Genomic DNA, 27,910 nt, shown 5'->3' on the forward strand with positions numbered 1-27,910 from the left:
GCTCGTGACAGAGAGCTGCGGTTCCCCGTGCACAGCCCAATCATTCCGCGTGTGTTCAACCGTATTGTTATTATTGTTGAGAGACGATTGCAACCAGGATATCTCCGCCAGAGGAACGGCACGGTGCCGCTCTTGCCAGCGATTGAGGAATGTGCCCGTCACTGCATCGTAATCGATAGTGAAGCCTATTGATCGTTCGCAGACTCTGCACTCGGCGTGTTCTTGTGTAGACCGCACGCTGCACGTTATGCGTCTGCTGTGCACCCTATATGCGTTTCGTGCGCGTGTGTGTGAGACCAGTATCCATTACGCCATTACAATAGGTACATTGTAACTTTAACTTAAAAATATTTTTTTATTTTGCTGGGCACACTGAGCTAAATAGCTCTTTTTTTCAGAAGCAAACTCACCACAAATAATGGTGCAACGAAGTGGCTTATGTGCAAATTAATAGCGGCCAAATAATTTGAATGCACGTTTCTAAATGTGGAGGGACAAACCGGAGGACTCGGAGAAAAATCCACGCAACCATGGGGAGAACATGTCCTGTGTACCAGGCGAGGGAGCTAAGTTACAACTCTACAATTCACTGCCGCGTGTAGGCCTCCCCACACCTCGTATTGCGCTGAGAGTATTGTTTGACCATACTTCACCAGCAGCGGGGGGTGGGGGAGCTGGGCTGCGGAGCGTGCGCAGGGACCGGTTCGGACATCATCCGCCACCGATGTCATCCGCCACCGATGTCATCCGTGGCCGGGAATAGAGCGGGGGTCGTCGAGACCACGGCTCGGCTCGCCAACTGCGTTGCCACCGTTCCACCCCCGACCTACTCCGTCACGGTATCCACCACCTGTCGAGCTCGTGCGTAGGCATCGCGCCAGCGCGTTCACGCAAGACGCACGGCATGGCAGTGGCCGAGAACAATGTGGGTATTTTGCTCTGCAGCGTTTTTTTTTCCAGGCGAGGGGGGGGGATGACCCATTTTGGCGCAGGTGACCCCTGTGTGTGTGTGTGTGTGGCGATTAATCACCCACCCTCGCTGAGCTGGGAGGGTTCCCTCTGAGCCAGATTGTAACTTGGAAACACGGTCATCGAAGACGATGCGGCTTCGTGTTGCCCCGTACGTACAAACGTATCTTAAATCCTGCATCCCTGGGCATTCAATATCTCTCAATTGTGATGTGGTTGGCATTTGCGATGAAGCCTATCGCATTGTAACACGTCTCTTCGCCCTGTTATCTGTCTTTTAACGCGCGCGCAAATGTTATAAGGTGAGCTGCTTCACTCGTTTCCAAACATAGTTTTCGCTTACCGCATGGGTGGGTTTATAGCCAGATGGGTAACGGCACCAAATTGTAAGGTTCCTATCATGCGGCAGCATCATCGGGGGATCGTCGCCGTGGGCTCATCGCGGGGTCATCGCAGGGTCGTGGATCCCAAGTGTGTTTTGGCGCTCCACTAACGATGTTTAGTGACGCACGCACGCACGCAGCGGCTGCTGCTGCTTGACAATTGCACTGACACACAGGCGTTCCCGACAAGTGCCACGTTAACACGAGGAATTGCTTGTGCGCACACAGCAGGGAATAAATAAATATAAAGTTCCGCAAATATGAATCGCATTTGCGCTCTAAAAATCAGCCCGCGGTCATTCCGTGGCGGGACAAAGGACCAAGATGAGGGCACGCCACCACCGCGTACCGTATCGTTTCACACGTAGACCCGGAGTTCCCCGTAGCGCTCGGCCACGCAGCTTGAGAAAGTTGTTGCTCGTTGACCGCGTTGTAACGGCGCGCGTTCCTCGTTACGCGAAGTGTTCCCTCAAAGAGGAGCTGTTACACGCATTAGGCAAGCATTTTCCATCTTTCAGAATCAGAGTGGTGGGCGCTGGGGCGGTGGGCGCTGGGCGCTGGGGCGGTGGGGCGGTGGGCGCTGGGGCGGTGGGCACTGGGGCGGTGGGCACTGGGGTGTGGGCCACTCCCCCAACCCAGGTTCACACTCCTTAGCGTTCCATGATAATCATAATCTTTAATTTAAAATGGAGGAATCCGATGAGCTACAAAGCTCTTTTTCACTGGTGTCCAGTAAGGGCACGGGGTAAGAACGTTACAACGACAAACAAACCAAAAACACGATAGGAGTGCAAAGTACAAGAAAGGTGAACAAATCACCGGAACACAAACAGATAAAAACAAAACCACCCCCATCTTAGCAGGCAAAGCCCACTGAGGTGTATTAACTTACTTTTCACAAGCGACCTGGCCACAAATGATAGCTCAACAAAGTGGCTTTGGAACATTTATATCAGCAAAATAATCTAAATAATCCCAATGCCTGTTTCTAAATGTGGAGGGAAAAACCGGAGGACCCGGGTAAAAAATCCCAGCCATCCAAAAACCCATCATCCCTTAATCATGAATTATAATCAGGCGACAGGTTCAAAAGTTGGCGTTGTAAAAGTTTACCCACACGCACGCCCGCAGTGGTGGCGGTGTGAAGATTCTATCGCGTGAGTTGGAACTCTAAACCTCCGCTCCCCCGCTACGGTGACGGCGACGCTCGGCGAGGTTTGAAGGGAGTCCCCGGGGTCTCCCCAACGCGGCTGCGATCGAGTGTGGCGGTGACCTCGGTCTCTGGACCTCTCGCCTGGTTTCTGGACCTCTCGCCTGATCTCTGGAGCTCTCACCCAGTCAGACGGAATAAACTCTGCTGTTGAAGATCTGAAGCGTTTTTGGTTTCCAAAACGTTACACTTTGGCGCTGCTTGAACCACGCAGCTCACGCCGCTGCCTGACTGTGTTCACGACGCGCGACATTCTGGGGGACCCGCTTTGGCAACAGAGCCGCGCGTTGAGCCGTTCCGTGGCTCGGAGGCAACAAACAAACGCCTTCGCCCATCTCCTCCAGCGATCTTTCCAACCGCAGTTTCTGACCGCGGTCCTTTCACTCCAGTTGCCCGGTTCTCAGCAGCTCGCTCCCGAAGGGAAGCGCTCCGTGCCTCCCATTTAGCGCGGGTGGCCTACATACTTTGTGGAAAAAGTTCTATGTACACTCCAGCCGGGAGAGTCCAGCTCTCATGCTGATATTAATTTACACTTGATAATCCACTTTTGTTGATTTATCATTTGTGGCCAGGTTGCTTCTGAAAAAGAGCTACACAGCTCAGTGAGCCTTAGCTGCTTAAATAAAAACATTGTTCAATGGCTTAATTTAAACTGCAGCGCACGGCACTTGTTCTGTCTGCCAGTCGCAGCGCTCACTCGGGATCAGTGTGGTGTTGACGCTGAGGTTGCATGCACGACGATGCCGTTGTACCTGCACCGCCGCTCGTCGAACAAACGGTGACAACGGACCGTGAGAGTGATGTCGGGGGAAGGGCGGTCGGTGGGGGGCCACCTGAAGTGAGCGTCGCCGTCGGCGGTTTTGTGTGCCAGGAGCCGGCGACGTGCCCCCCGGGACGTGGTTCGGGGATGGACTTCTCTCCCATTCACACGTACTCCCCGCCAGAGTTCGCGCCCGACAACACGGGGTACACCTACGCGCTCAGGTAAGTCCCCGCACCAACTCACTCGTCGTCGTCGTCGCTATCGTCACCGTCGTCATCACCGTCACCGGTTGTCTTGGTCAACCCACTGCTGGTTGAAGGCCTCGCCAAGCCATCGCCATCTCTGCACGCGAGCTGAGCTCATCACTCCTTCTCCACGGGGCATGTTCCGTTCCTTTGACTGCCGCCCTGTTTATTGTTATTCTCGGCCGTCGTCATCCCCTTCCAGCTGCGACGACGCACCCGGTCTGGTCTCCGTCGCCTTGTGTGTCAGCGGTGCGATGTCTGTAACCTGCGCGTGTTCTCCCGTCCGTGTGTTCTCTTATCTCTCCGTGTCATTTTAAAGCATTCATGTGACATTGCTGCTTTTACGCACTTTTCAATTTTCGTTCGATTGAGCTGTCAACGCATATGGGCTCGTCTAAGAGGGAGCTGCGGTTTCGTGATTGTTTACCTTTGCTTTCGGTTCCTTACTCCTCACTTTGAGTAATTTTGATCTATCGGTGACCTACCGATGTCATCCAGTGAGTGACAATAATCCACAAGGTTGGTCACGCGTCCGTCCCCGCGGCTTTAGAGGAAAAGCGGTTTAGGGTTCTTAATGAACATACTCTTGGGTTCTTTTGGTAAAGTCACGTAGATAGAAAATTAAGAGATCACGTGACGTTTCGATCGCAACACAAGCAACCGTCATCAGGTGAAACAAACAGCAGGAGAACTGCTGACGTCGGCTCCTACGTCAGCAGTTCTCCTGCTGATGACGGTTGCTTGTGTTTCGATCGAAACGTCGCGATCTATTCATTTTCTATCTACGTGACTTTATCGAAAGAATCAAAGAGTATGGATTCCTGCAGTCACGGAAGCTTCAAATCAAGCTTCTTAATGAACGTCAGCACCCACTTCAACCCGGGCTGTCGGCGAATAACGATATGCTGCAGACGCACCAATCGGAGGGCAATCTCCGGGAACTGGCACAGGGTCCTGCCGTTAAATAATTGCGTTGTCTGGGGAGAAGCGTGGCTCTCGGAGAGAGAAGTGGTGAGCGGAGATTGCCTCTAACTTCTGCTTATGAAACACAATCGCTATTTTTCCTCTTATTTATTTATACATCTCTTTATACAAAAAGCCAAACAAGCGACGACGTTACTTGCGGCCATCCGTGATTGGTGGGGGCGTGGTCACTGTTGCGTGCGCCGTTGGGGTGGCTGGATTAGCCACCTGCCACAGCCTCGGCGTTCCCGGCGAGTGGCGGCGGAGTGCACGTGTCGAGGCGACCCGCGGCGCCGTGTCCACGCACGTCCACGCGCATTCCTGCACGTCCATGCGCGCCCACGCGTGTCCGTGCGTGTCCACGCGAAGTCGTGCGTGTCCGCGCGCGCGCGCGCGCGCCGGGTTGTTGTGAAAAAGTCGGCCGGCGTAAACGTGTCCGTGCCATCGTCATCTCGCCAAACCGTCGACCGTGGCCCGCCGCCCGGCCGCAGCGCGCCGTGCGTGCGGCGCTCTCGTTACCTCCGTGAAATGTTTACCCGGGGGAAGTGTGGGCACCCACCCACCACCCACCACCCACCACCCCCCACCGTGTTAAGCGCCGGGATAGATTCGCTGGAAGCGGCGCAAAGTCGTTTCACAATGAAGTTTTTTTTCAGGGCTGGGCCATCGCTCGCTGGGGTTACGCTTTGAGATAGCGCAATCCTCTGGAGGGGAAATGTCGTTGCGTTTCAGGTTGCCAAATACTTTGAGGGGTGTAATTCAGATGCTAATTATACAAATAATTAGTGGGCACGTTTTAATTGCACGCAGTGCGGACCCTGCCCGTGCCTGCTTGGAACCCGTGGGTTGGGTCTGACGGGGTGTTGAGTTAAACTATTTGAATTGTCCATTGCTACAAGCCGGCAGGCGGCTTGCGAGTCTAGCCGAGTGTTTCTGTACAGGAGCTGGAGATACGCTCGCCCTTGTACAGTGAGTGAAACTATAAAATAGAACTACTATAAACGAGTATTTTTATTTTACCAGGTAAGGCCCACTGAGCCATATCGCTTCTTTTTCAGAAGTGACCTGGCCACAAATGATAGCTCAGCAAAGTGGCTTATCACGTGGAAATTTATAGCAGCCAAATACTCAAAATGCGTGTTTATAAATGTGGAGGGAAAAACCGGAGGACCCGGAGAAAAATTAACATGACCTCCTGTATACCAGGTGAGGCAGATGACATCTTGCCACCATGAGATTCTGGCAGAGGTTTCCAAAAAAATTGGGATTCATTGCAAGGGGTTTGTGATACGATTTGATACGCTGAGTGCGTGGGGGGGCAGGGGGTGGTGGTACAGTGGTTAGCGCATTGCACGACGAACCCGGCCACTCGAGTTCGGTCCTCGCTCGCGACCGACCGATACCTGCGGCGAAAGTCCGAACCAGTCGTGAGCCTCACCTGATGCGTAACCGTCAGCACCGGGGAGACAAAGGTGGCCCAGCGTGGTGCTAGAGAACGGCCCACGGAAGCCGATATCACAGAACTACCGCTGACATGAGTCCGAGCGACCTCTATCCCCGTCGGTGTTTAATGGGCAATTGGATTCATTGCCTGCTCATTATAATTGTCGGTGCCTCTTATCCACCACCTTACACCACAGCTAAACCCAGGCCCTTAAGCGCTCTGTGCATTTATTTACACACTGTACACGGCTGGTTTTATTGTTGGGAATTGTTCACGGGAACTGTTGACTTGCAGTGTTTGCTGCTCCCTGGTCTCATGTTCATTCTCGACCACGTTATTCTCGGCCGCGGGGAGGGGAGGCCTGTGTAACGCTTGAAGGACTTACGTCACATGCGGTACTCGTAATGGGAAACCAGCAAAGCGCTCACATCTCTTGTCAAACTCCGTCCTTTACCTGTCTTGTACCTCGCGTTGCGGGGGACGCCGCCGCCGCCGCCGCCGCGAGGAGGACCGCTGTGGACGCGAGCCAAAGCAGCGGCGCCCATCGCTTCAGCTCCACTCGCGTCAAATGCTGGGCCTCCGTTGTATTGACTTGCTGAATAAATAAGAATTTAATCATTTAGAAAGGGGGTCCGAGCATTCGACAGCAGTGTGGGGCTAAGCCGTCTTCAGCCCAGCCCCCTCCACCTCCCCCCGACGCCACGGGGCTCGGCGGTCAGGTTTAAGCGACGCGCGCAGCCGTTGGTGAAGCCGCCGTGCCAGCGGCGGGAGCACAAGCGGCGGCTTTGTGCGCTCGCCGCTGCTCGCGCGGGCGGCTGGCGGCAGCCGGGGAGCACCTGCGCGTGGAGGAGGTGACCGGTGGGGTGCCGGTGAATTAATCCTCGCAGCTGCGCGCTGCCGTCGTGAAATATTTATTTGTCGGCAGCGCTGCGCGGCGCCGCCACGTGCCGGGGGGGGGGGGTTCCGCCGTTGTCTCTCTGGGAAACCGCTCGGAGTTGCCGCGCGCACGACATTCGTTGGAGCGTCGCAAATCAACGGCGGCTGCCGCCCGACCGACGGAAACTTTGGCCGCGTCGCCTCGCGGCGCTGACGGCGGGCAGCGCCGTGGACTCTCGTCGGGGCGCGCGAGCCCGACGCCCGTGGCAGCGTAACGCGCGCCTCGAGCGCGTTCTCAACACGCGGTGGGTGGGCGGGCGGGCGAACACTGCCCGCGTAGTTTCTGGCGGTCGTGCCAATACAGCTGTTGGACACTCGCACGTGCCAGGAGCTTCTTGATGAATTTAATTTAGAATCGTGCGTTTATATAGAGTGTTCGGCTGCTGCTATAAATGTCCATGTGACAAGCCACTTCATTGGACTATCATTTGTGATGGCCAGGTCGCTTTTGAAAAAGAGCTTTCTAGCTCGGTGGGCCTTACCTGGTAATATCAAATTTAGTTTCGTTTGATTAACTTCTTGAAGAAGTCCCCCGCAAGAGGTCGTGCGTTCGATACACACCCTGACGCCTTTTGTGTATTTTGAGTTTGTGGTGTCTCTCTCCCCGTGGTCGCGTGGATTTTTCTCCGGATCCTCTGTTTTCTCCCTCCACATTTAGAATCAACATCATCACGCGTTTAGAGTATAGAAATTTCCACGCGGTAAGCCACTTCATAGAGCTACCATTTGTGACCAGGTTACTTTTGAAAAAGAAATTTACAGCTCCGTGGGCCTTACCTGGTAAAATAAAAAACTTGATAGTTTTAGTTCATTTAATTCACTTGTTAAAGAAGTTCCCAGCACAGTGCCGAACCACTCAGAAACAACGCATCCGAGTCCGGGCAGTGTCCGTTCCACACGGGCTCTTGGTTTGTGTTTAACGTAATACAACATTTTTGCCATTTGTGCTTTGGGCAGACTGGTCCCCCCTCCATACGAATGTGGAATTTAGATCACGGTCGCATGCATTGCGGATTGCGTCAGGATGACTCGAGCACTGAGCAGCACCGTGAAGGTCCTAGGTGTGGATCTGGGAGTGGCCACTGCCCGGAGTTGAACCGGGTTCTCAGTTGAAGCGAGTCCACGGTGTTGACCTGGTCACCGATGACTGCACGCAAAATAAAATTTATTCGATTTGGTGTTTCACTGAATTTGGTTAACATCCAACTCTGAGACTCAAAGAGCCTTTGGTTTGATTTACATGATTGACATCCATAATACAGGTTTTTTTTTTTTGGTGGGAGATGGCATTGGCTTGGGGAAGTCTTCATCCAGCAGTGGATGGATCGTGGCAATTGATGATGGACCCTCTGTTCACCACGCAAGCAGAGTTTGTCAAGTGTGACCCAGAAGCCACGGCGGTTTTTTCACACGTGGTCCGGCTGCAGGAGCAACACAGAGCCTGAGCAGTGTCCAGCTCGCATCTGCGCCCGACCACATGCCGAGCAGCTGGGCACGGTCGGTCATTCGAAAAATTCGCCCACCCTGCCCCCAACCTCGCGCCCCGCCCCCCACCTCGCTCCCTGCCCCACCACCCCCCCCACCCATCCAACCCCACGGCTCTCAAACGTTGTTAATCGGCTGTGTCTCTTCGTTGGAGAACCGATGGGGGGTGGAGTGCGGGCTCTCATGGGTGAGGCGAGATTTGGAGTGCGTGGGTGGGAGTCAGTGGGGGTGGGCGGTGCGGGTGACCTCGTGAGCGACCGGGACCCCGTCCGGGAGCCCCGTCCCTCCCCGCCACGGTCACCCCGTCGCCAGCGTTGGGGACCGCGGGGCCCTCGCGTCCTTGCGAGTGCCGGATGCCGTGCGCCGCTCGTGCGGCCTCGCGGTTCACGCTGCGGAGGTCAAAAGAACAGTGGCTCGTTAGTTGACTCCTCCGCCTACGCACGTTGAACTTATTTCGCACCGTACGTAGCCAACCGCGCTAATCGGAGGTGCGGAGAAAGAACAACGAACCAAACACAAGAGGCAGTTCCAATTAAATTAGTTTTCAATGTAGATGATTTAAAAGTGCATAGCCCCGAGTGGCTTCCTAACGTCGGAATGGAAGCGGGTTCCCGACGGCCGCAGAAGCGCGTCTGAAACCGTGGCGATGCCGGCGACCGCCGTCTTTTTCGGCACACGGGCATTGTGTTACCCTGGCACGGGTCTGGAGATGGGGCACGTGTCGCTGTACTATGCGCATGGTGGGGGGGTGGGGTTATAAACACGTGACGGGAGTGGGTGCGTGGCTGGCTGGGTTTGCCATTCACCAATTCTCACACGGAGCAGCGGCATGGCTACATCGCCGAATCTCTCGTAGCCGCTCTCCATTAGACACGCGGGAAATTAAGAAGTGCCGACGTATACGTACGTATGTTGAACTTATTTCGCCCCCGTATACATCCAACCGTGCTAATCGGAGGTGCGGGGTCTGCTGATACAGACTGGCGATCGCCCGAGTCTGTATGAGCAGACCATGCACCTCCTCTCCACCCTCCGGCCGATCCCACAGCTGCTGGGGCGGTCGACACGCGGGGCCCCGACGCTCTCCCTCTGGCCGCCCTGAGCTCTCGCTCCTCCCCCAACAAAGCAATGGAAAGAGAGGCCCTGGCACCTGTGTCGATGGCGGTGCGTGCGCGCCTCGTGCGCGCCGCGGCGGCGGCGACGGCGGCACGGCCGTACAATCGGTTATCTCCGCCGCGGGGATCGTTGAGAATGCGAGCGACCGTAAACAGGACGGGCGCAGCTGCCGCGCCCATTGTGTCCTCGGGAGCGCATTGTCCAAGCGTGGTCGGCGCGGCGATGGTGTAGGGGGGAACGCGCCGCCGGCCGAGAGCGTCGGCCGGAGCGGGCCGAGAGGGGCGGTGTGGCCGTCCCACGCCGTTCTCCCCCGCCGGTCCCCGCGGCTTCGCGTAGCGTCGTCGCTGCGATCGATCGATCGCTTCGTCTCGGCGGCAGCGTTGTCGTCGTCCGCGACCGCGACGACGATTCGCTCGCGCACGCGTGGATTCCACGACGCTCGCCCGGCCCCTCGGGAGCATTTGACGAGCGATGGTGACGTGACGCTCCTCGCTGTGGAAACGAGACGATGTCACGCACGGCGCGCCACGCCGCTTGATGACGTCTCGGGGTGAATACTTTTAGCGCTGTTTTTTTCCTTCTCTCTCCTGGTTAAGGGAAGCCTTTTTTGATCGTTGTGGCCAGTTTTCTATTGGGCAATTCCCTAATAGCAACACAACTCTACACTTGGCTTTAATTCCTATTGGATCATCATCATCATCATCACGATAGTTACCGTGTGACCCATCTTTCAGACTCATGGGGCTGACGCATTCAACCTTTGAATGTAACCCTCATCATCATCATCCTCTGCCGTGATCCGTCCACTGCTGGATGGAGGGTGTCGCCATTTTTCCCAAGCCGTCACCATCTCGCGATTCTGCAACGGAGCAATTGATCGCAGACCCTGCTCGCAGGCTGATTTCGTCGCTCCATCTCCCCGGTGGCGGTGACCCACGGACGCGTCCTCTCCCCTCGACTTTGAATCTGCCTTTGTTCTTGCAGCGACGTGTCCTACCCCAGGCGCACTCGCTCTCGACCCGGACAAACGTCAGGTGCCTCCGTCGCTCAAATCGTCGGCATCGGACGACGCTCCTCTCCCTTTGGCAGCTCCCGAGCAGCTCGTGGAGATATCGGAACCCTGCCGCGGTGTAACGGCGAGAGGCGCACCGTTCGGTGCGATCCGCCTCGGCGCGGGAGTTGAAGCAGCGGTGCGGTGGCGAGATGTTAGCTGCCTCGCCTGATATGCAATAGGACGTGGGTTCGATACCTGACGCCTGTTGCATATTTCGCCCTGGTCACCTGGATTTTTCTCCCGGTGCTCTGGTTTTTCCCTCCACATTTAGAAATGTACGTTTTAGTTTAGCCTAATTCACTTCCTGAAGAAGTTCCCAGCGCTTTGGAGTTAAACATCGGGACACAGTGCTGAACCATGCAAGGTACCACTCAGAAACAACGCATCCGAGTGTCGCAGATTAAGTGGAGTCTGTTTCCACGCGGGCTGTTGATGTGTGTTGAACGTCATATAAAATGTTTGGCAGTTGTGCTCTGTGCAGACTGGTCCCCGCCATCGGAATGTAGAATTTCTATCACGATCATCTGCATTACGGAATGAGTCCGGGTTACTCGGAGCGCTCGGCAACACCGCGGAGGTCCTGGGTGTGGATCTGGGGGAGTGGCCAGTGCCCGGAGTTGAACCGGGTTCTCGGGTGTTAGTTTAGTTTTTAGTTTCTTAAGCCTCCCTCCACCGCCTCCGTCCAGCCAGCGGTGCAGATGACCGTGCCGCGGCGAGTCGCCCGGCAGGTCGCGTCGTTCGGTGGGCTGAAGCGTCTGGCCAGAGTCGAAGAGGAAGCCAAATACCTCGGTCTGAGAGGGCACTTGCACGCTCCCCCTAGTGGAGGCCCGTGCTGTCGGCAGCTAGCGCCTGCGGAGCCGTGCCTTCACCTTCCCCACGGAGGTTCCGAAGGGGGGAAGGCGTCTCTGGTCATTCCCTTCAACCCCCCCAGAAAGCAGCTCGCCTGCTGCGTTAGGCACGGGTACGCTCGTGCCCCCAACTAAAATGAAAACTAATTTCTTAAGAACTGCTTTTTTGTTTAGTTGTCCTTCCCCCCCCAGCACCCCACGGTGGGCTACGTATGGTGCGAAAGAAGTTCAACATGCATACGTACATGTGACAATGTATAGATTTAATGATCACGTGGTATTAGTTGACGTGAACCCTTACTGACCATGAAGGAGTTTCACCTCCGATGAGCACGGTTGGCTACGTGCAGTGCGAATAAAGTTCAACATACGTACAATCGTTGACCCCGCGACCTCGGACCCCATCATCGGCTGAGCGGGCGGATGAGGCCGCGTGGCCCAGATTAGCGGAGAGGGAGCCGAGGGAGCGCGTGAGAGAGGAGGCGATCTCATCCCGTCCCTGCTTGAGGGGAGGGGTCGCTGCTCCCCACTCCCCCCCCCGTGCCGATACGCGTGGCCTTTATTTCTTCAGCGGCGAATGGCAGCAGTTGCCGGAGCTGGCACGGTCGCACGAGGTGGGGGGGGGGGGGGGGTGGCGGCAGCCGTGGCGGCGGTGTCCTGGATCGCGTACAGTACAGCCGTGCCGGGGGTCGGGCGGTGTTGGCCGGGCCAGACACTTGGTTTGTGATTTTGCGTGGATGTTGTCGTACGTTTGTCCGTCGAACTTCTTTCGCACCGTACGTAGCCAACCGTGGTAATCTGAGGTGCGTGGGATGGACAACAAACTAAACATGATAAGGAGTTATCTTCTTTGGTTCTTTCGTTAAAGTCACGTAGAATGAGAATAAAATAATAAATTGATAAAATAAAATAACACAATAATATTCTCACGACGTTTATTGTGTTATTTTATTTTATCAATTTATTATTTTATTCTCATTCTACGTGACTTTACCGAAAGAACCAAAGAAGATGAATCTTTGCAGTCACGAAAGCTTTAAATCGAAATGATAAGGAGTTCTTAAGAAATGTTGCCTCGTGCGGGCTTCACCCGGAGTGAGTTGGCGATGGTGCGAGGGTGGCATGGGTCCTGGTGGCAAGAATGAAAGGCACGCCATGGTGGCGAGATGTTAATTGCCTCGTCTAGTATACAGGAGGTCGTGGGTTCGTTCCCAACCCTGACGCCTGTATATTTGTGGTTTGCATGTTGTCTCCGTGGTCGTGTGGACTGATCTCCGGCTCCTCCGCTTTTTATCTACACATTTAGGATCGACGTGGCTGCTATACATTTCCACACGGTGGAAGCCACTTGAGTGGGCTCTCATTTGTGGGCAGGTTGCTGCTGAAAAAGAGCTCCATAGCTCAGGGGTCCTTACCTGGTAAAATAAAAAAAATTGTTTGGTTTAAATGGGGGCCCTTGTCCGATTTCTTTTCTCGCCTGGCAGCCCGGCGCCTGGGCCCCTCCAGTCCTACGGCCTCGCGGCCCCTCGGTGTAGACGCGGCGGTGCCGAGCGCCGCCTCTGCTTTGTCTTGGTATTTTTTGTCACCGTTGGCTTCTCACGGAGTGAAGTTTCTAACGCAGGCTTTCTCGACCAGTATCACGATTCGTAATGAGCTTCTGCCGAGTTCGATCGTCGCGTAGGTACATCGCCACTGTTCAGTCACGCTAAGTTCAGCAAAATAACACAATAATATTCTCACGACGTTTCGGCCACAACACAAGCGGCCTTCATCAGGTGAAGGGGACGAGACTGTCTCCAGCGCTGTCCTCCAGACAGTCTCGTCCCCTTCACCTGATGAAGGCCGCTTGTATTGTGGCCGAAACGTCGTGAGAATATTATTGCGTTATTTTATTTTATCAATTTATTATTTTATTCTCATTCTACGTGACTTTACCGAAAGAACCAAAGAAGATTAATCCTTGCAGTCACGAAAGCTTTAAATCGAAATTTAAGTTCAGCAACTCCACAACCCGACGGAGCCTACCGATTCGAGTTGTCACGTGATGGACAAATTTTGCCGTTCACTTTGCTCTCTCAGCAAAATCGGAAGAGGATGGAGGAGGAACGTTGAAAAGCCCGAGCAACGTTTTGACAATTTTAAATTGCCAACTTGATTTGATCGGCTTTGCCGCGTGTGCGGAGGGTGCGGCCGAGCGTCGGCGTCCTCCCTGCATGGCGGTCTAAGCCGGGAAGGGCTCGGGCTACAGCGCCCAACGTGGGTACGCCACGCGTGCGGCGCGGCTCTTCGTGCGTCCCTGCTTGACCTGTGACCTCCTGTAACATCCGGGCGTCGTGACCTTTTGCAAACAACCAACCGCTCCGAGTTTTGCGAATGAGGCGTCCGTCACTCGGTATATATGTACCGTATGTACGTTGAACCTCTTTCGCACCGTACCCAGAGGAGTGGGTGAAGTACAACAAACTAAACACAAAAATCAGTTCGGTGCCTCGTGTGCAGTACTCTTCTCAACACTTGACACCTGAAGACAACAACAACGTCGACGACGACAACAATTTAAATGTTTACGGCCTCTAAATGAAAGCCGCATCTCAAGACGCCTTAGAAAAGTGAGTGAGTGCGTCAGGGTAGAGGGTGGGGAAGAGGGGTCAGGTCAGGTCAGGTCAAGACGGTGGAACTTGGGAGAGAAGAGAGAGGTGGCGGCTCGATCTGATGCGTGCAAACCAAGGCTGCGCTGTACCACGTCACGATAAGTTCCAGCAACTTACGTGCAAGTTCATGCCATTCTGCGTTTGTTCACATGAGGGTGGCGTTGGTCAGCGTGAAGCTGGATGACCTGTGACCCTAAGGCCACGCACCTTTGAATGAAGTGAACGAGAGTGAAGTCGTTGACAGGTTCTCGGAGAGCACATGTATATGTGTGGATGTTGAACTTCGTTCGCACCGTGCAAAGCCAACCCTGCTAATCGGAGGTGCGGGGCAAGGATGGCCGCACCTCCGATTTAGCACGGTTGGCCAAAGCGCGCGATGCGGTGACCACCGTCTTTGTTCGATGGTTAGCCAAAAGCCGCTGCTGCGAGGATGACCGGATTTCGCGTGATGCTTTTATCCTCCTTGACGAGGTCAGCGAGGTGTTGTGGTTCATTTGTGGCAAGCACTGTGTGTGTGTGTGATGAGTGCGACCTGATAACGTATTCGTTCAGCAACCGGAAGCCAATGCCGCTCGGCGAGCACTGGACGGACACGGTCAGCCGACGGCATCGCCTGACCGACGAGCGAATGCGTGCCGACAAACAGAAGGGCGCGGGAGTGAATCGCGATCGTATTTCTGTCTCGGCCGGGGGCGGAGCGCGATTGGCATGGGACCCTGCTTCACCGCCCGCACACCCGACAGCCACCTCCGCTGGTGCCGGCGTCGCGAAGCTGCTTGTTAAACTCTCCCCACCCCCCCCCACCCCCCGTGCATCTGTCCGTGCGGCGCTCAGCTCGAGCTACTCGAGGGCGGCGCTGGAGTACGAGATCCGGAACTCCCTGGACCCCGTGTACGACTCCCCGCGGATGTCGCGCCGCAGCCTGCGCCTGCGCACCGGTAACGGCCACTCCGCCGCCTCCTCCCTCGCCGGGGACAGCGGCGCGGCATCGCAGGCGGCGGCGATGGCCTCCCGAGGCGGCGCCGGCAAAACCCGGGACGGATCGGAAAGCGGCGAAATCAAGTGAGCCGGCCCGCCGCGGTTGCGTCGTGGTCTCGTCGCGGCTCTCTCTCGCCGGCGCTCGCGAGGGAGACAGGAGGACGGCGGTCACACCGTCCTCCCTGGGCCTTGATCTCTCAGGTGCAGCACGTGGAGGGGCCTGCAGCAGCAGTGGCTTTAGAACGGCCGCTGACGGCGTTTGAGACGAATGTCCGTCTCGATCGTGGAGTCTCCACCGGTACCGGGCGACTCCCGCCGAGCTCGAGGCACGAGGCCCTAGCGCACATGGGCTCGCGCCGTCGGGGAACCGTCGAGTCCACGGTCCAGAGTTCACGTGATTGTCGTTGCGTGCGTTCGTAACGTACGCAACGACGAGCAATGAGGCGGTTGCTCATCTCTGTGGTTTTGCAGACAGAACTGCTCCTTTTTTTACCATCGTCATCATCACCAGCATCACCATCATCGCCACCATCATCATCCTCACTTATAGTTGATTCCGCAGTGCCCTTCGAGATAATGAAGGGAGTGATTGCAGACCAGACGCAACGTAAAAAACTCTCCGGGACTTACGGCGTGCACGACAAACAAGACGACGGGAAGGGAAGGGTAGTGCCGCCTCGAGTCGTCTCCCGTCTCCAACTTGCTTGCGTTTGAGTCGCTCGCGCGCTTTCTCAAAATAGCCTCGTGCGTTTCGATGGATTGTGGGCACGTTGATCGTATTTCCTGGTGAGCCGTTCCGCAGCTTTCGTGCCGACGTTTCCTCCGAACGCGGTGCCCCTGGCGCCTCTGACGACCTCCGGCCGCGGCGGCGGTGCAGGTTCGCGTGGAGCTCGGGCGCCGTGACGAACGCGGCGCGCGTGCGGCTGGACGCCGCCGCCGCCGCGGCCGGGTCGCCCCGCCGGTCCCCGCAGCGCCGCGCCGCCATCTCCGCCGGAAACCACCCGGACCTCCTCCTGTCCTCATCATCCCCGCTCCCGGACCTCTCCTCCTACACCAAGGTGGAGACGACCTCCGCCTCCGTCCACAGCCGGGGTGAGCACGGTACCTTCGCCGTTCCATCGATCGCGACTCGCAACCGCGGTTCGTTGACATCGCACGGCCACGGTCGTCGTTGAATAAACCGGCTCTGCTTGCCGGTTTATTCCCCCCGTGCCGAGTCACAGATGGGGTTGCTGGCTTGTGCGAGGTCTGACTCCCCCTGTAGGGGGCGGGGGGGTGGGTTATGGGGGGAGGGGGGCACCGGGGACACCCCGTGGGACGCAGCGGCACTTTGTGGAGTGACGCTTCGCCTCAATGGGATATCGCGACCCGGAGGAAGCGCCGCTTTGCGCGCGTTGGCAAAAAGCGTTCCGCGGCAATGTCGCAGCGGCCGTGCGACTCCACGGTGGGCGACCGGTGGGGGGGGGTCCGCCCTGGCTCTGGCCCCGACGCAACGCCGGCGGCCATGCTCGCGAGCCGATTTCCTCGCTCCATCTCCTCGGCTCGGTGGGTGCAGCCCTCGGACGCGTCCCATCCCCTCGGCTGTGAATCTACCTTTGTTCTTGGGCGACGTGTCCTGTCCAGGCCCACTCGCTCTCGACCCGGACAAAGCGATTCGATCCATTCCCCCCCCCCCGCGCCCCGCGAATGATTTTGACCACGCCGCTATACCCGGCGGAGCTCGCCGATTCTCCAGGCCCCCGTTGTTATTTCAGGAGGGCCTTGCCAGCTTCGGCTCCAGGGGGCGACGTCGCTTTGCATTTCCCATTCGATAGATTTGAGTTACTCCTGAAGGCACACTCCCTTCCCTCGCTCTCTCTCTCTCTCTGGCCGCTGCAGCTGGCGCCATGGACTCGGAGGTGAGTCTGGCTAACGGTGCCGTGCCCTCGGCGACGCCGGCGGCGGAGACGGACTCCGCCCCGTTGCGTGGCGCCCGGGCGACGCCCACCAACGGCTACGGCTCTTCCGGCCGCCACGCACACGAGCAGTCCTTCTGCTCTTCCTCATCATCCTCCTCCTCCCTCTACTCCTCCTCCTCCGGCAACACGTGGGCCGCTCACTCCTGGGGCGAGCGGGTCGAAGGTGAGCGGCCTAAAGGGTGACGCACTCTCTTGCTGGCGCGTTCCACCCCTCGTCCCGTGTCCGCTCCGTGGCCTCGCTGTCATCTTGCTGGGATCTCGGTTGACGCCGCACTCCTCAAGGAAGAGAGAGAGAGACGGGGGGCGCTCGGCCTCGCTTGTTGTACGTGTCCAACCGTGCTTATTGGAGGTGCGGGGGAAGGACAACAAACCAAACACAAAAAGCACCTCTAAAGAAATTAGTTTTCAACCGAGATGATTTCAAAGTGCACAGCTCCAGTGGCTTCCTAACATTGGAAGGGGGAGAGCGTTCCAGACGCCCGCAGAAGCGCATGCGAAAGCGCGCGATGCGGTGACCGTCTTTGTTAGATGGCTCGCCAAAATCTGCTGCTGCGAGCATGACCGGTATTCGCGTGGTGGTTTATGCTCCTTGACGATTAGAGCGGTTGGCTACGTACGGTGTAAAAGAAGTTCAACATTCATACATTTGTGGCAAGCGCTTTGTGTAATAAGCGCGACCTTACAATGGTGTTCGTTCCGCAATACGGAAGCCAATTCAGCTCGGCGCGAGATCCAGACAGACGCGGTTGGATCTTGCAGTAAAAGAGTTCCCATCGGCTGCTTTGGTTGTTTCGGGCAGAGGCTCGTCAGCATCGTCGTCCGCCGTTGCGCTGCCGTGTCTCCCCCCCGCCAGGCCTGGTGGAGACCGCCACGTGGGCCGCTTCGTGGGTGACGCGGGGCGCCGCGCGGGCGAGACGCGCCGTGCTGCGTTGGCTGCTGCTGCTGCTGGCGCAGCTGCTCTGGAGCGACGAGGCCGGCGTCTCGCAGGCCGGCTCGGACGACTCCAGCAAAGCGGCGGCCTTCCCCCGCGACGCCTCGTTCGCCAAGATCCCCCGAGCCGAGATGACCCAGACGACCACCACCACGGTGACGACCACCACCAAGACGCGGCGCCAGCGTCGCCGAACCGATTCTTCACGCTCGACGACGCCGACGTTCGACGACGCCGCCGCCGACGCCGCCGACGCCGAGGAGGACGATCGCTACATGACCCTGAGGTCGCGGGCGCTGGCCTGGCAGGGCCGCTGCGTGCACCACGAGCAGCCTGGCGTGGCCGCGGAGGCGCCGGTGAGCGGTGGCGGCCACGATGAGCGGCGGTCGCGTTCCTTGGCGACGCAGCTGGGCTCGTCCTCGGCCCACGAGACGTTTCAAGCCGGGGTCGCGCGCTACGGCGGCTACGGCGGCTACGGCGGCGGCGGCGGCTACGGCGGCGGCGGCGGCTACGGCGGCGCGGCGTCGCTGGCGGAGTTCTCCGATGGGGAAGGTACCCAGCTCCTTTATTCCTTCGCGTTTGCTAATTCCGCAAAGTGTCTTGCAATCGATTGTCATCTGAGCGACTGGCTGCGAGTCACCAGTGGCAATTCCCGATTGCCACGGTGGAGGAAGGCTGATGGGCTGAGTCGCCCTCGAACCGAGAGCAAAACAATCGTCCCATTTCAAACGCTGCGGCCTTAAAAGGAAAAGCATAGAACAGGCGACGTTTTCACCAATGGCCCTTCTTTTTTTCATATACCCACAATGAATTTAGGTTTTTTTTTCTGCGAGCGTCTCTTGGTGCCGCTGTGCGACGGCCCACCCGGTCGGTGTTGACCGTGTGGCGAAGCGAGGAGCGGTTGAGGTCGTGCGAGCGGAGCGCCGTGACGGCTCCGTTCCGTCGCGTCACCGTGCGTCTCCGCGTGTCTCCGCGTGTGGCGCTCAGGCGGCTGCAAGATTGAGAAGCGCAGCGAGGCGACCTCGAGCGCTCGCTACTCGGCGGTGGCGTCGGGGGCGTCGGCGGCGTCGTCGTGGACGTGGTCCTCCGTGAGACGCCTCCTGACGAGTCCAGGTAATGCGCGATGACGAAATCGACGACGACCTCGTGCTTCCGCTCACGGTGGGTTCGGCAGAAACGCGTTGCGCACGCCGCGTCGAGACGCTGCACGGAGCCGCGATGCGCCCGCTCGCTCGCTCGCGCGGTTCGTCATGCGTGGTGGGCGCGAGTGACAGTCGAGGCGTGGTTCCTTCGGAGACGCACCGTCTCCCAAGTGTGGCAGGTGGACACTAACGACGGCGCACTGTAAGGGCGCCGCAGTGGCGAGATGTTAACCTCTTCTGATATGCAGGAGGTCGTGGGTTCGATCCCGACCCCGACGCCTGCTGTATACTTGGAGTTGCGTGTCTCCCTCTCCCCCCCGGTCGCGTGGATTTTTCTCCGGGTCCTCCGGTTTTTCCCTCCACATTTAGAACCAACATCACCACGCGTTTAGAGTATTCGGCTGCTATACATTTCCACGCGATGACACGCCGCCGTGTTGTACTTCCATTTGTGGCGAGGTCACTGCTGCAAAAGAGCTGTGTAGCTCAGTGGGCCTTACCTAAAATAAAAGTAGCAGTTATAGTCTACAGTCTGTGGGTTGACGCAGCATCAAGACGCTGTACGGAGCACAGGCGTGTTTACTTTGTAGAGAGCGCGAGAGGGAGAGAGTCGGTCAGTCGTAGGCAGAGGAGGAGAAGGCATTTGAGCCTGGACTTGAACAAGGGTAGGGAGTTGGCAGCACGGACGGCTGGGGGGGGAAACGGTTCCAGGCAGTTAAATGATCAAAGATACTTTGCAGGGAGTAGAATGTGATTTTTTTTTATGTCCAAGGTGTTGTTGGAATTAACAATAATGATGACAGACGGCAATATGAGATGAAAGACGGTTTAGTGTCCTTCGCCCTCTCCTCCGATTAGCACGGTTAGCTACGTAAGGTGCGAAAGAAGTTCAACGTGCATACGTACAACAAACGAGGTTGAGTGTCCCCCCGTGTGTGAATGAGCTCGGAGCGGCGCTCATCTCCGCTGTTGGTCACGGGACAGGAGGAGAAGTATGTTGAACGTACATACAATGTATGTACATTGCATGTACGATCAACATACACACACACATTGTAAACCTGTTGTCGATGTTTGTCCCCATACGAATATATAATTAGGTGAAAGTCAATATATAAGCAACTCGGGTGTCGTTTGACGTAACAGCGCTGGCTCAGGCAGGGATGCCCAGACGCTGGTTGGTTTCCTCGACAGGGGACACAATCACCGCTCGGGCAAAACGATCGCGGGGTGGAGCGGTGGCGCGGCGGTTAGCCGAGCGTGCGCTGAACCCATCAAATTCCGTTCTTGGCTACGACTAATGTCGGTGTCGGGCGATGACATCTAATCCAGTTGTGGACCGGCCCCCCCGCCCTTTACCGACCCACGTGGTGAAGTATGGCCGAACAACCCCCATACAAGAGACACAGCACGGGGGGGAGGCCTTCGTGCAGTGACGAAGGAGGCGGTCTCCCACACCGCACGCAACTGTTGCCGGCGGCAGCGGCGGCCGCTCCTGTGCGGCGGTGGCTGGCGCCGGTGCCGGTGCCAACTGTGTGTGTGTGTCCGGAGGGAGGGGTCGGTGCGCCCTCGCGACGGAGTGTCTGTTTTGTTCCTCTGCCGAGCTTGTCGGGACGCGTGGCGCGTGACGCGTGACACGTGACACGTGAGCGGAGAGCCAACGGCGGTCCAGCGATCGCCGAGGCGGCGCGAGCGGCCCCACACGCCGCCTCCTCCTTCCTCATGCCGGTCGTTTCCTAATTAGTTCTTCGTCGCTTTAATGAAGTTTTTTACCCCCCCCCCCACCGCCCGGCAACGAAATCCCCGAGACGGACGACACGGGGAACGCGGCGACGCTGCGGCCGTGCCGTTTGCGCCGTTTGCGATCCCGGCAGCGGCGGCAGGGGCGGGGTTGGCGCCGTAATGGCGCGGCGTTGCTCTCCGCATTGGGCGCCGCGCGGCAAGACCAGGCCCATCGCGAGACCGGAGCGAGGATGACGATTCTCGGTCCCTTCTCTCGCTTGTCCGCTTCCTCCTGTCGCCCATTCGTCGGATTCACCCCCTGCGTAAACGAGGGCACGAGTGGACGAACACCGCTACCCCCCCCCCTCTCTCTCGATGAAGGGGTTTGGGTGTCTCCCTGTCCACTCGTTGTGTGCGCGCGTCACTGTGCCCTGCAACGGGGAGCGGTAGTGTAGCGGTTGGCGCTACGCTGCGCTCCGAACCCGGCGACTCAAGTTCGATTCCCGCTCACGGCCAACACCGGTGACGATTATCTGAACCGGTCCTGGGCCTCCCCTAGGTCAGCTGAGTTTCTGGTGCGGTGTGTAAAAACATTGCCACTGGGGAGACAAAGGCGGTCGGGCTTGGTGCTGGGCATCTTCGTGTGCTGTGCCGGCCTTCATAGGTGCTCGTTAACCGCATTTGCCCCAACAGTCTGTTGATGCTATACGGGGGGGGGGATCTTTGTCTTTTGCGCTGTCTGTGTAAGGCATTTGTGTGTGTGTGTGTGTGCGTCTATTTAAGGAGCGGTAGTGTAGCGGTTAGCGCGCTGCGCTATGAACCTGGCGACCCGGGTTCGATTCCCGCTCACGGCCAACACCAGTGACGATTATCTGAAACGGTCCCAGGCCTCCCCTAGGTCGACTCAGCCTCAAATGAGTACCTGGTGCGGTGTGTAAACATCGCCATTAGGGAGACAAAGGCGGTCGGGCGTGGTGCTGGCCACCCACCCCCTCGTGTACCGTTCCGGCCTTCATAGGTGCTCGCTAACAGCACTTGCCCCTACAGTCTGTTAAGGCTATATGGGGGATCTTTGTCTTTGTCTTTGTCTATTTAAGGTGGTGTGGGCGCGTGTGTGTGCGTGGACGTGTGTGTGCACATGGGCGTGTGTGCGTGTGTCTCAGGGCGCTGCGTGTCTGCCCTCTTCTGGTGGCTCGGCACTGGGTGGTACCAGCTGGTGACGCTCGTGTCCCTGCTCAACGTCTTCCTGCTCACCAGGTGGCGGTTCCCTCGGCACGACGACAACGGCACGACACAACGACAACAATATGACACAACACGACTCCACGTAGCAACGCCACAACAACAACAGCATAACGACACGACACCAATGACACGACGACACCACACAGCATCACAACACAGCGGCACGACACAGCATAAACACAAGGACACCCACGCGCGTCGCTCTCCGCTGCCGAGCGTCCTGCCAGAGTGCTTTGCGACGCAAAACTCTGCAATCCGTGCGTCAATCCGAGTCCAACTTCGAATTGAGCCCTCGCATTCAAAATGAGTTGTAAGATTTTATTTCAGAGTCGAGCTTCCTGGAATAAGGGCCCCGCCGCACGGCCGCATTCCAACCTTCTTGCCGTGGGAATATTCCTGACGTTGTTTTCCGCGTGGACCGTCACGGAGCGGTGGCGCGCCGTGCCACGAATCTGCCCTTCCTGAGTTCGATTCGTTAACACTTACAATGATAATAATAACAATAATAATATTGATCATTATCGGCCATTTCTTTTATCGACACCAAACCGACAGTGATGATGATGATGAAGACGATGTTGACGGTGATGATGGGCCAAGTCGGCGAACGTTGCGAGCACAGTTGCAATAATAATGGGACTAATAATAATGGCGACTCGTTGGCGACTGATGACAATGATGAGTCGTGCGTTCATAGATCTCATCATCTCGGCACGTGGGAAATGGGCGCCCCCAATGACGGCTGACCCCTTGGCCACAAAGTAGTGTGGCTCAGCACCTGGTCTGGAAGTGGCGATTTGTCTGCACGCGGAGAGGGAGGGCCGATGGCCGTTGCCGTGCGGAATCTCAATTAAGCAATTTCAGAGTAAATCTTGACTTGAAGTGATTGCTTGCGTTGCCATCGAAACGTCATAGTTTTTTGTTATTTTTTTGTTATTTTCTTTGAACCTATTTACGTGACTCTACCGAAAGACCCAAGAATACGAAATTCAGAGTAACGTTCTAATTTGGTAAATCTCTTTAAGTCACGGGTGGGGAACGTCTAGCCCGCGGGCCGTATGAGGCCCGCGAAATCATTTGGTCTCTGGCCCTGCCAAGGCAACCGCAGGCGGGACTCGAAATTCAATAAATCTCGGAGCAAACCTGGAAAGCAGTTGCGAGTAGCAACATCGTCAATACCAGCTAACATCACGCCTCGCCAAAGAGAAACAGTTCCAGCCCATCACAGTAGGGGTGAGTTAATTAAAATGTTTGACCAAATATAACCGGCTAATTTTTTAGTTGATAATTTAGTATGGCCCGCGAATGATGTTATAAATATCCAAATGGCCCTTGGCAGAAAAAAGGTTCCCCACCCCTGCTTGAAGTCAAGTGCCGGCTGAAGCCTCCTTCCCACCCCATTCCCCTGCCCGCCATGCTGTGGTGGTTGTAGGGGGCTGCTGCTCCACCAAACTTATTGGGTGGGGCGGGGGGGGGCAGGACCAGTGGAGATCTCAATCACCACCGATGATGTGGCAGCAGTGGCCAGGGACGATGGAACCGTCTCCGTCACCGTTGCCAGGCGTGCGGACGTCCCCTACGCGAGGCTCAACCCCACCGCTCCTCCCCTCCCCCCGTGTAGGCACTACCGTAGGCACCTGCTCGGCCTCCTGCTGCTGCTACTGCTGCTGCTCCTGCCCCTGCTGCTCTTCTACGGTACGCTCACGCCGTCGCGATGCCCTCGTGACGCCCTCACGATGGCCGGTGCCGTCGCGTGTCGATCGCCGCTGACCGCGCCGGCTGCACAGGACTGACTCGGCGTGGATTCGAGTCGATGGCGCCCGCCCGCATAGCGGTGCCTCCGTCGCCAGCGCACGCTGCGTGTAAATGAGCGTCGCTTCCGGCTTTGCGGAGCAACCTTGCGTCACGTTTACGTGACGCCGGTCAACAGAGCGCCCCTGCAAGGCGCCTCGCTGTGCATCATCATCATTTGTTGATTTTGCTTGGGAAACGGGTTTTCATTTTCTTGGCAGTGGCTTTGTATGGGATTTCGTCCCCTCATACGTAATCGATGTACAGTGCATGCTAAGATGAAGTGAAAGTAAAAAAAAAAATGTACGCGATCTAGCGCAAAAACCCAATGACGACTCGTGAGGCTGGTCGCGAAAGCCTGCAGCCTGTTAAGTTTGCGCCATTGTCGTCGTCCGTGAGCAGGCGGCTGGTGGTGCTGGGTGGCGCTGGGGTCGCTGCTGCCCAGCGCGGGCCCCGCAAGCGCCGTGCTGCCCGTGCTGCCCCCCCCGACGCAGGAGGTACCCGTGAAGCGCCGTCGTACCGCGTCGCTCTCCGCTCCTCGCGTCCGCCGTCGCGCATCGCGCTGCTCCGTCGTGCTGCCCCCCCCCCACCCAGTCTCCGTGTCTGCGTCGTGTCGCTGTCACTTTGGGCTCGCGACGTCGCGCGAGTTGTAGTTGGATACCCAGACGGATTCAATTTGTAATTTTCACTTCGGCTTTTCCGTATTGTCTCTCTGTCTCCCCTCTCTGTCTCCCCTCTCTGTCTCCCCTCTCCGTCTCCCCTCTCCGTCTCTCCTCTCTGTCTCCCCTCTCCCCTCTCTGTCTCCCCTCTCCGTCTCCCCTCTCCCCTCTCTGTCTCCCCTCTCTTTCTCCACTCTCTGTCTCCCCTCTCTGTCTCCCCTCTCCGTTTCCCCTCTCTGTCTCCCCTCTCTGTCTCCCCTCTCCATCTCCCCTCTCTGTCTCCCCTCTCCCCTCTCTGTCTCCCCTCTCCCCTCTCTGTCTCCCCTCTCTGTCTCCCCTCTCTGTCTCCCCTCTCCGTCTCCCCTCTCTGTCTCCCCTCTCCCCTCTCCGTCTCCCCTCTCTGTCTCCCCTTTCTGTCTCCCCTCTCCGTCTCCCCTCTCTGTCTCCCCTCTGTCTCCCCTCTCCCCTCTCCCCTCTCCGTCTCCCCTCTCCGTCTCCCCTCTCCGTCTCCCCTCTCTGTCTCCCCTCTCTGTCTCTGTGTCCCCTCTCCGTCTCCCCTCTCCGTCTCCCCTCTCCGTCTCTCCTCTCTGTCTCCCCTCTGTCTCCCCTCTCTGTCTCCCCTCTCCGTCTCCCCTCTCTGTCTCCCCTCTCTTTCTCCCCTCTCTGTCTCCCCTCTCCGTTTCCCCTCTCTGTCTCCCCTCTCTGTCTCCCCTCTCCGTCTCCCCTCTCTGTCTCCCCTCTCCCCTCTCTGTCTCCCCTCTCTGTCTCCCCTCTCTGTCTCCCCTCTCCGTCTCCCCTCTCCGTCTCCCCTCTCCCCTCTCCGTCTCTCCTCTCCCCTCTCTGTCTCCCCTCTCAGTCTCCCCTCTCCGTCTCCCCTCTCTGTCTCCCCTCTCCGTCTCCCCTCTCCGTCTCCCCTCTCCGTCTCCCCTCTCCGTCTCCCCTCTCCGTCTCCCCTCTCTGTCTGCCCTCTCTGTCTCCCCTCTCTGTCTCCCCTCTCTGTCTCCCCTCTCTGTCTCCCCTCTCTGTCTGCCCTCTCTGTCTCCCCTCTCTGTCTCCCCTCTCTGTCTCCCCTCTCTGTCTCCCCTCTCCGTCTCCCCTCTCCCCTCTCCGTCTCCCCTCTCCGTCTCCCCTCTCCGTCTCCCCTCTCTGTCTCCCCTCTCTGTCTCCCCTCTCCCCTCTCTGTCTCCCCTCTCTGTCTCCCCTCTCTGTCTCCCCTCTCCCCTCTCTGTCTCCCCTCTCCGTCTCCCCTCTCTGTCTCCCCTCTCTGTCTCCCCTCTCTGTCTCCCCTCTCCGTTTCCCCTCTCCGTTTCCCCTCTCCGTCTCCCCTCTCTGTCTCCCCTCTCTGTCTCCCCTCTCCGTCTCCCCTCTCCGTCTCCCCTCTCCGTCTCCCCTCTCTGTCTCCCCTCTCTGTCTCCCCTCTCTGTCTCTCCTCTCCCCTCTCTGTCTCCCCTCTCTGTCTCCCCTCTCCGTCTCCCCTCTCTGTCTCCCCTCTCCCCTCTCCGTCTCCCCTCTCTGTCTCCCCTCTCTGTTTCCCCTCTCCCCTCTCCGTCTCCCCTCTCTGTCTCCCCTCTCTGTCTCCCCTCTCTGTCTCCCCTCTCTGTCTCCCCTCTCTGTCTCCCCTCTCTGTCTCCCCTCTCCGTCTCCCCTCTCTGTCTCCCCTCTCCGTCTCCCCTCTCTGTCTCCCCTCTCCGTCTCCCCTCTCTGTCTCCCCTCTCCGTCTCCCCTCTCCCCTCTCCCCTCTCTGTCTCCCCTCTCTTTCTCCCCTCTCTGTCTCCCCTCTCCGTTTCCCCTCTCTGTCTCCCCTCTCTGTCTCCCCTCTCCGTCTCCCCTCTCTGTCTCCCCTCTCTGTCTCCCCTCTCCGTCTCCCCTCTCCGTCTCTCCTCTCTGTCTCCCCTCTCTGTCTCTGTCTCCCCTCTCCCCTCTCTGTCTCCCCTCTCCGTCTCCCCTCTCTGTCTCCCCTCTCCGTCTCCCCTCTCCCCTCTCTGTCTTTCCTCTCTTTCTCCCCTCTCTGTCTCCCCTCTCTGTCTCCCCTCTCTGTCTCCCCTCTCTGTCTCCCCTCTCTGTCTCCCCTCTCCGTCTCCCCTCTCTGTCTCCCCTCTCCCTCTCTGTCTCCCCTCTCTGTCTCCCCTCTCACCTCTCTGTCTCCCCTCTCTGTCTCCCCTCTCTGTCTCTGTCTCCCCTCTCCCCTCTCTGTCTCCCCTCTCCGTCTCCCCTCTCCGTCTCCCCTCTCCGTCTCCCCTCTCCCCTCTCTGTCTCCCCTCTCTTTCTCCCCTCTCTGTCTCCCCTCTCTGTCTCCCCTCTCTGTCTCCCCTCTCTGTCTCCCCTCTCTGTCTCCCCTCTCTGTCTCCCCTCTCCGTCTCCCCTCTCTGTCTCCCCTCTCTGTCTCCCCTCTCTGTCTCCCCTCTCACCTCTCTGTCTCCCCTCTCTGTCTCCCCTCTCCGTCTCCCCTCTCCGTCTCTCCTCTCTGTCTCCCCTCTCTGTCTCTGTCTCCCCTCTCCCCTCTCTGTCTCCCCTCTCTGTCTCCCCTCTCAGTCTCCCCTCTCCCCTCCCAGTCTCCCCTCTCTGTCTCCCCTCTCTGTCTCCCCTCTCTGTCTCCCCTCTCTGTCTCCCCTCTCCCCTCTCTGTCTCCCCTCTCAGTCTCCCCTCTCTGTCTCTCCTCTCCCCTCTCAGTCTCCCCTCTCCCCTCTCCGTCTCGCCTCTCCGTCTCACCGGCGCCGTCACGCCTCGCCGTCTCACCGACATCGTGCTCCCGCGTGCCGCTCGTGTCGCTGTTCCTCCTAGGCCACGCTTGCACCCTCGACTTCCGTGGGGACGCCGGACGGCGGCGCCGCTGCCACCGACGGGCACCCCGCGGCGCCGCCCGGCGCCAGCGCGCAGCACGCGCTCCGGGTCGATCGCCTCGAGAGGGAGCTGCTGTTGCTGCGAGCGTCGGCAGCCGAGCAGCACGAGAGCACCCAGCAGGCCGTGCGGCTCATCCTGGAACTGCGCGCCGAGCAGCAGCGGGCGGCGGCCGCGGCGGCGGAGACGGACGGCGAGCAGGGCAGGGCTGCGGCGGCGCTGGCGGCTGCGGCGTTGGCGGAGGAGCAGCGCTACCGGCACCTGGACGATCACGTTAAGCGCCTGGCCAAGGCGCTGGCGGCGCAGACGGACGAGGCGGAGAGGCAGCGGCTCAGGATTCAGCTGCTGGGGCGGCAAGTGAGCGCGCTGTCGGCCAGCGGGAAGGCGGCGCGCTCCCGAGACGCCGGTGCCGCCATCGCCGCCGGTGCCGCCGCAGGGGGGCGGGCCGAGGAGGCTCGGCGGGCGAGCGAGGAGGAGCTGCTCGCGAAGGTGGACGAGCGAGTCGGGGGCGGCCTGGCCGCGTTGCTCGCGGACATCCGGCAGAACCGCGACGACATCGGCAGCCTCGGGGTGAGCGAG

At 58.3% G+C, this 27,910-nt stretch overlaps 1 protein-coding gene across 2 annotated transcripts in view; it reads left to right on the forward strand.

Moving 5' to 3' along the window:
* LOC116949737 (uncharacterized) overlaps nt 1-27,910 on the forward strand; it is a 64,673-nt gene that overhangs the window by 22,139 nt on the left and 14,624 nt on the right. For both annotated transcript variants that reach the window (XM_032967367.2, XM_032967368.2), the window contains exons 2-11: nt 3,434-3,546; nt 14,902-15,129; nt 15,923-16,137; nt 16,924-17,166; nt 17,857-18,486; nt 18,922-19,047; nt 21,962-22,055; nt 23,665-23,738; nt 24,237-24,331; nt 27,275-27,901. In XM_032967367.2, coding sequence (XP_032823258.2) covers nt 3,434-3,546; nt 14,902-15,129; nt 15,923-16,137; nt 16,924-17,166; nt 17,857-18,486; nt 18,922-19,047; nt 21,962-22,055; nt 23,665-23,738; nt 24,237-24,331; nt 27,275-27,901 — 2,445 coding nt within the window. The remainder of the gene's footprint in view (nt 1-3,433; nt 3,547-14,901; nt 15,130-15,922; nt 16,138-16,923; nt 17,167-17,856; nt 18,487-18,921; nt 19,048-21,961; nt 22,056-23,664; nt 23,739-24,236; nt 24,332-27,274; nt 27,902-27,910) is intronic.

Source organism: Petromyzon marinus, chromosome 37 (genome assembly GCF_048934315.1).
Source record: "Petromyzon marinus isolate PM22_M1 ecotype Great Lakes invasive population chromosome 37, UKy_Petmar_22M1.pri1.0, whole genome shotgun sequence".
In the NCBI taxonomy this organism is placed as follows: Eukaryota; Metazoa; Chordata; class Hyperoartia; order Petromyzontiformes; family Petromyzontidae; genus Petromyzon; species Petromyzon marinus.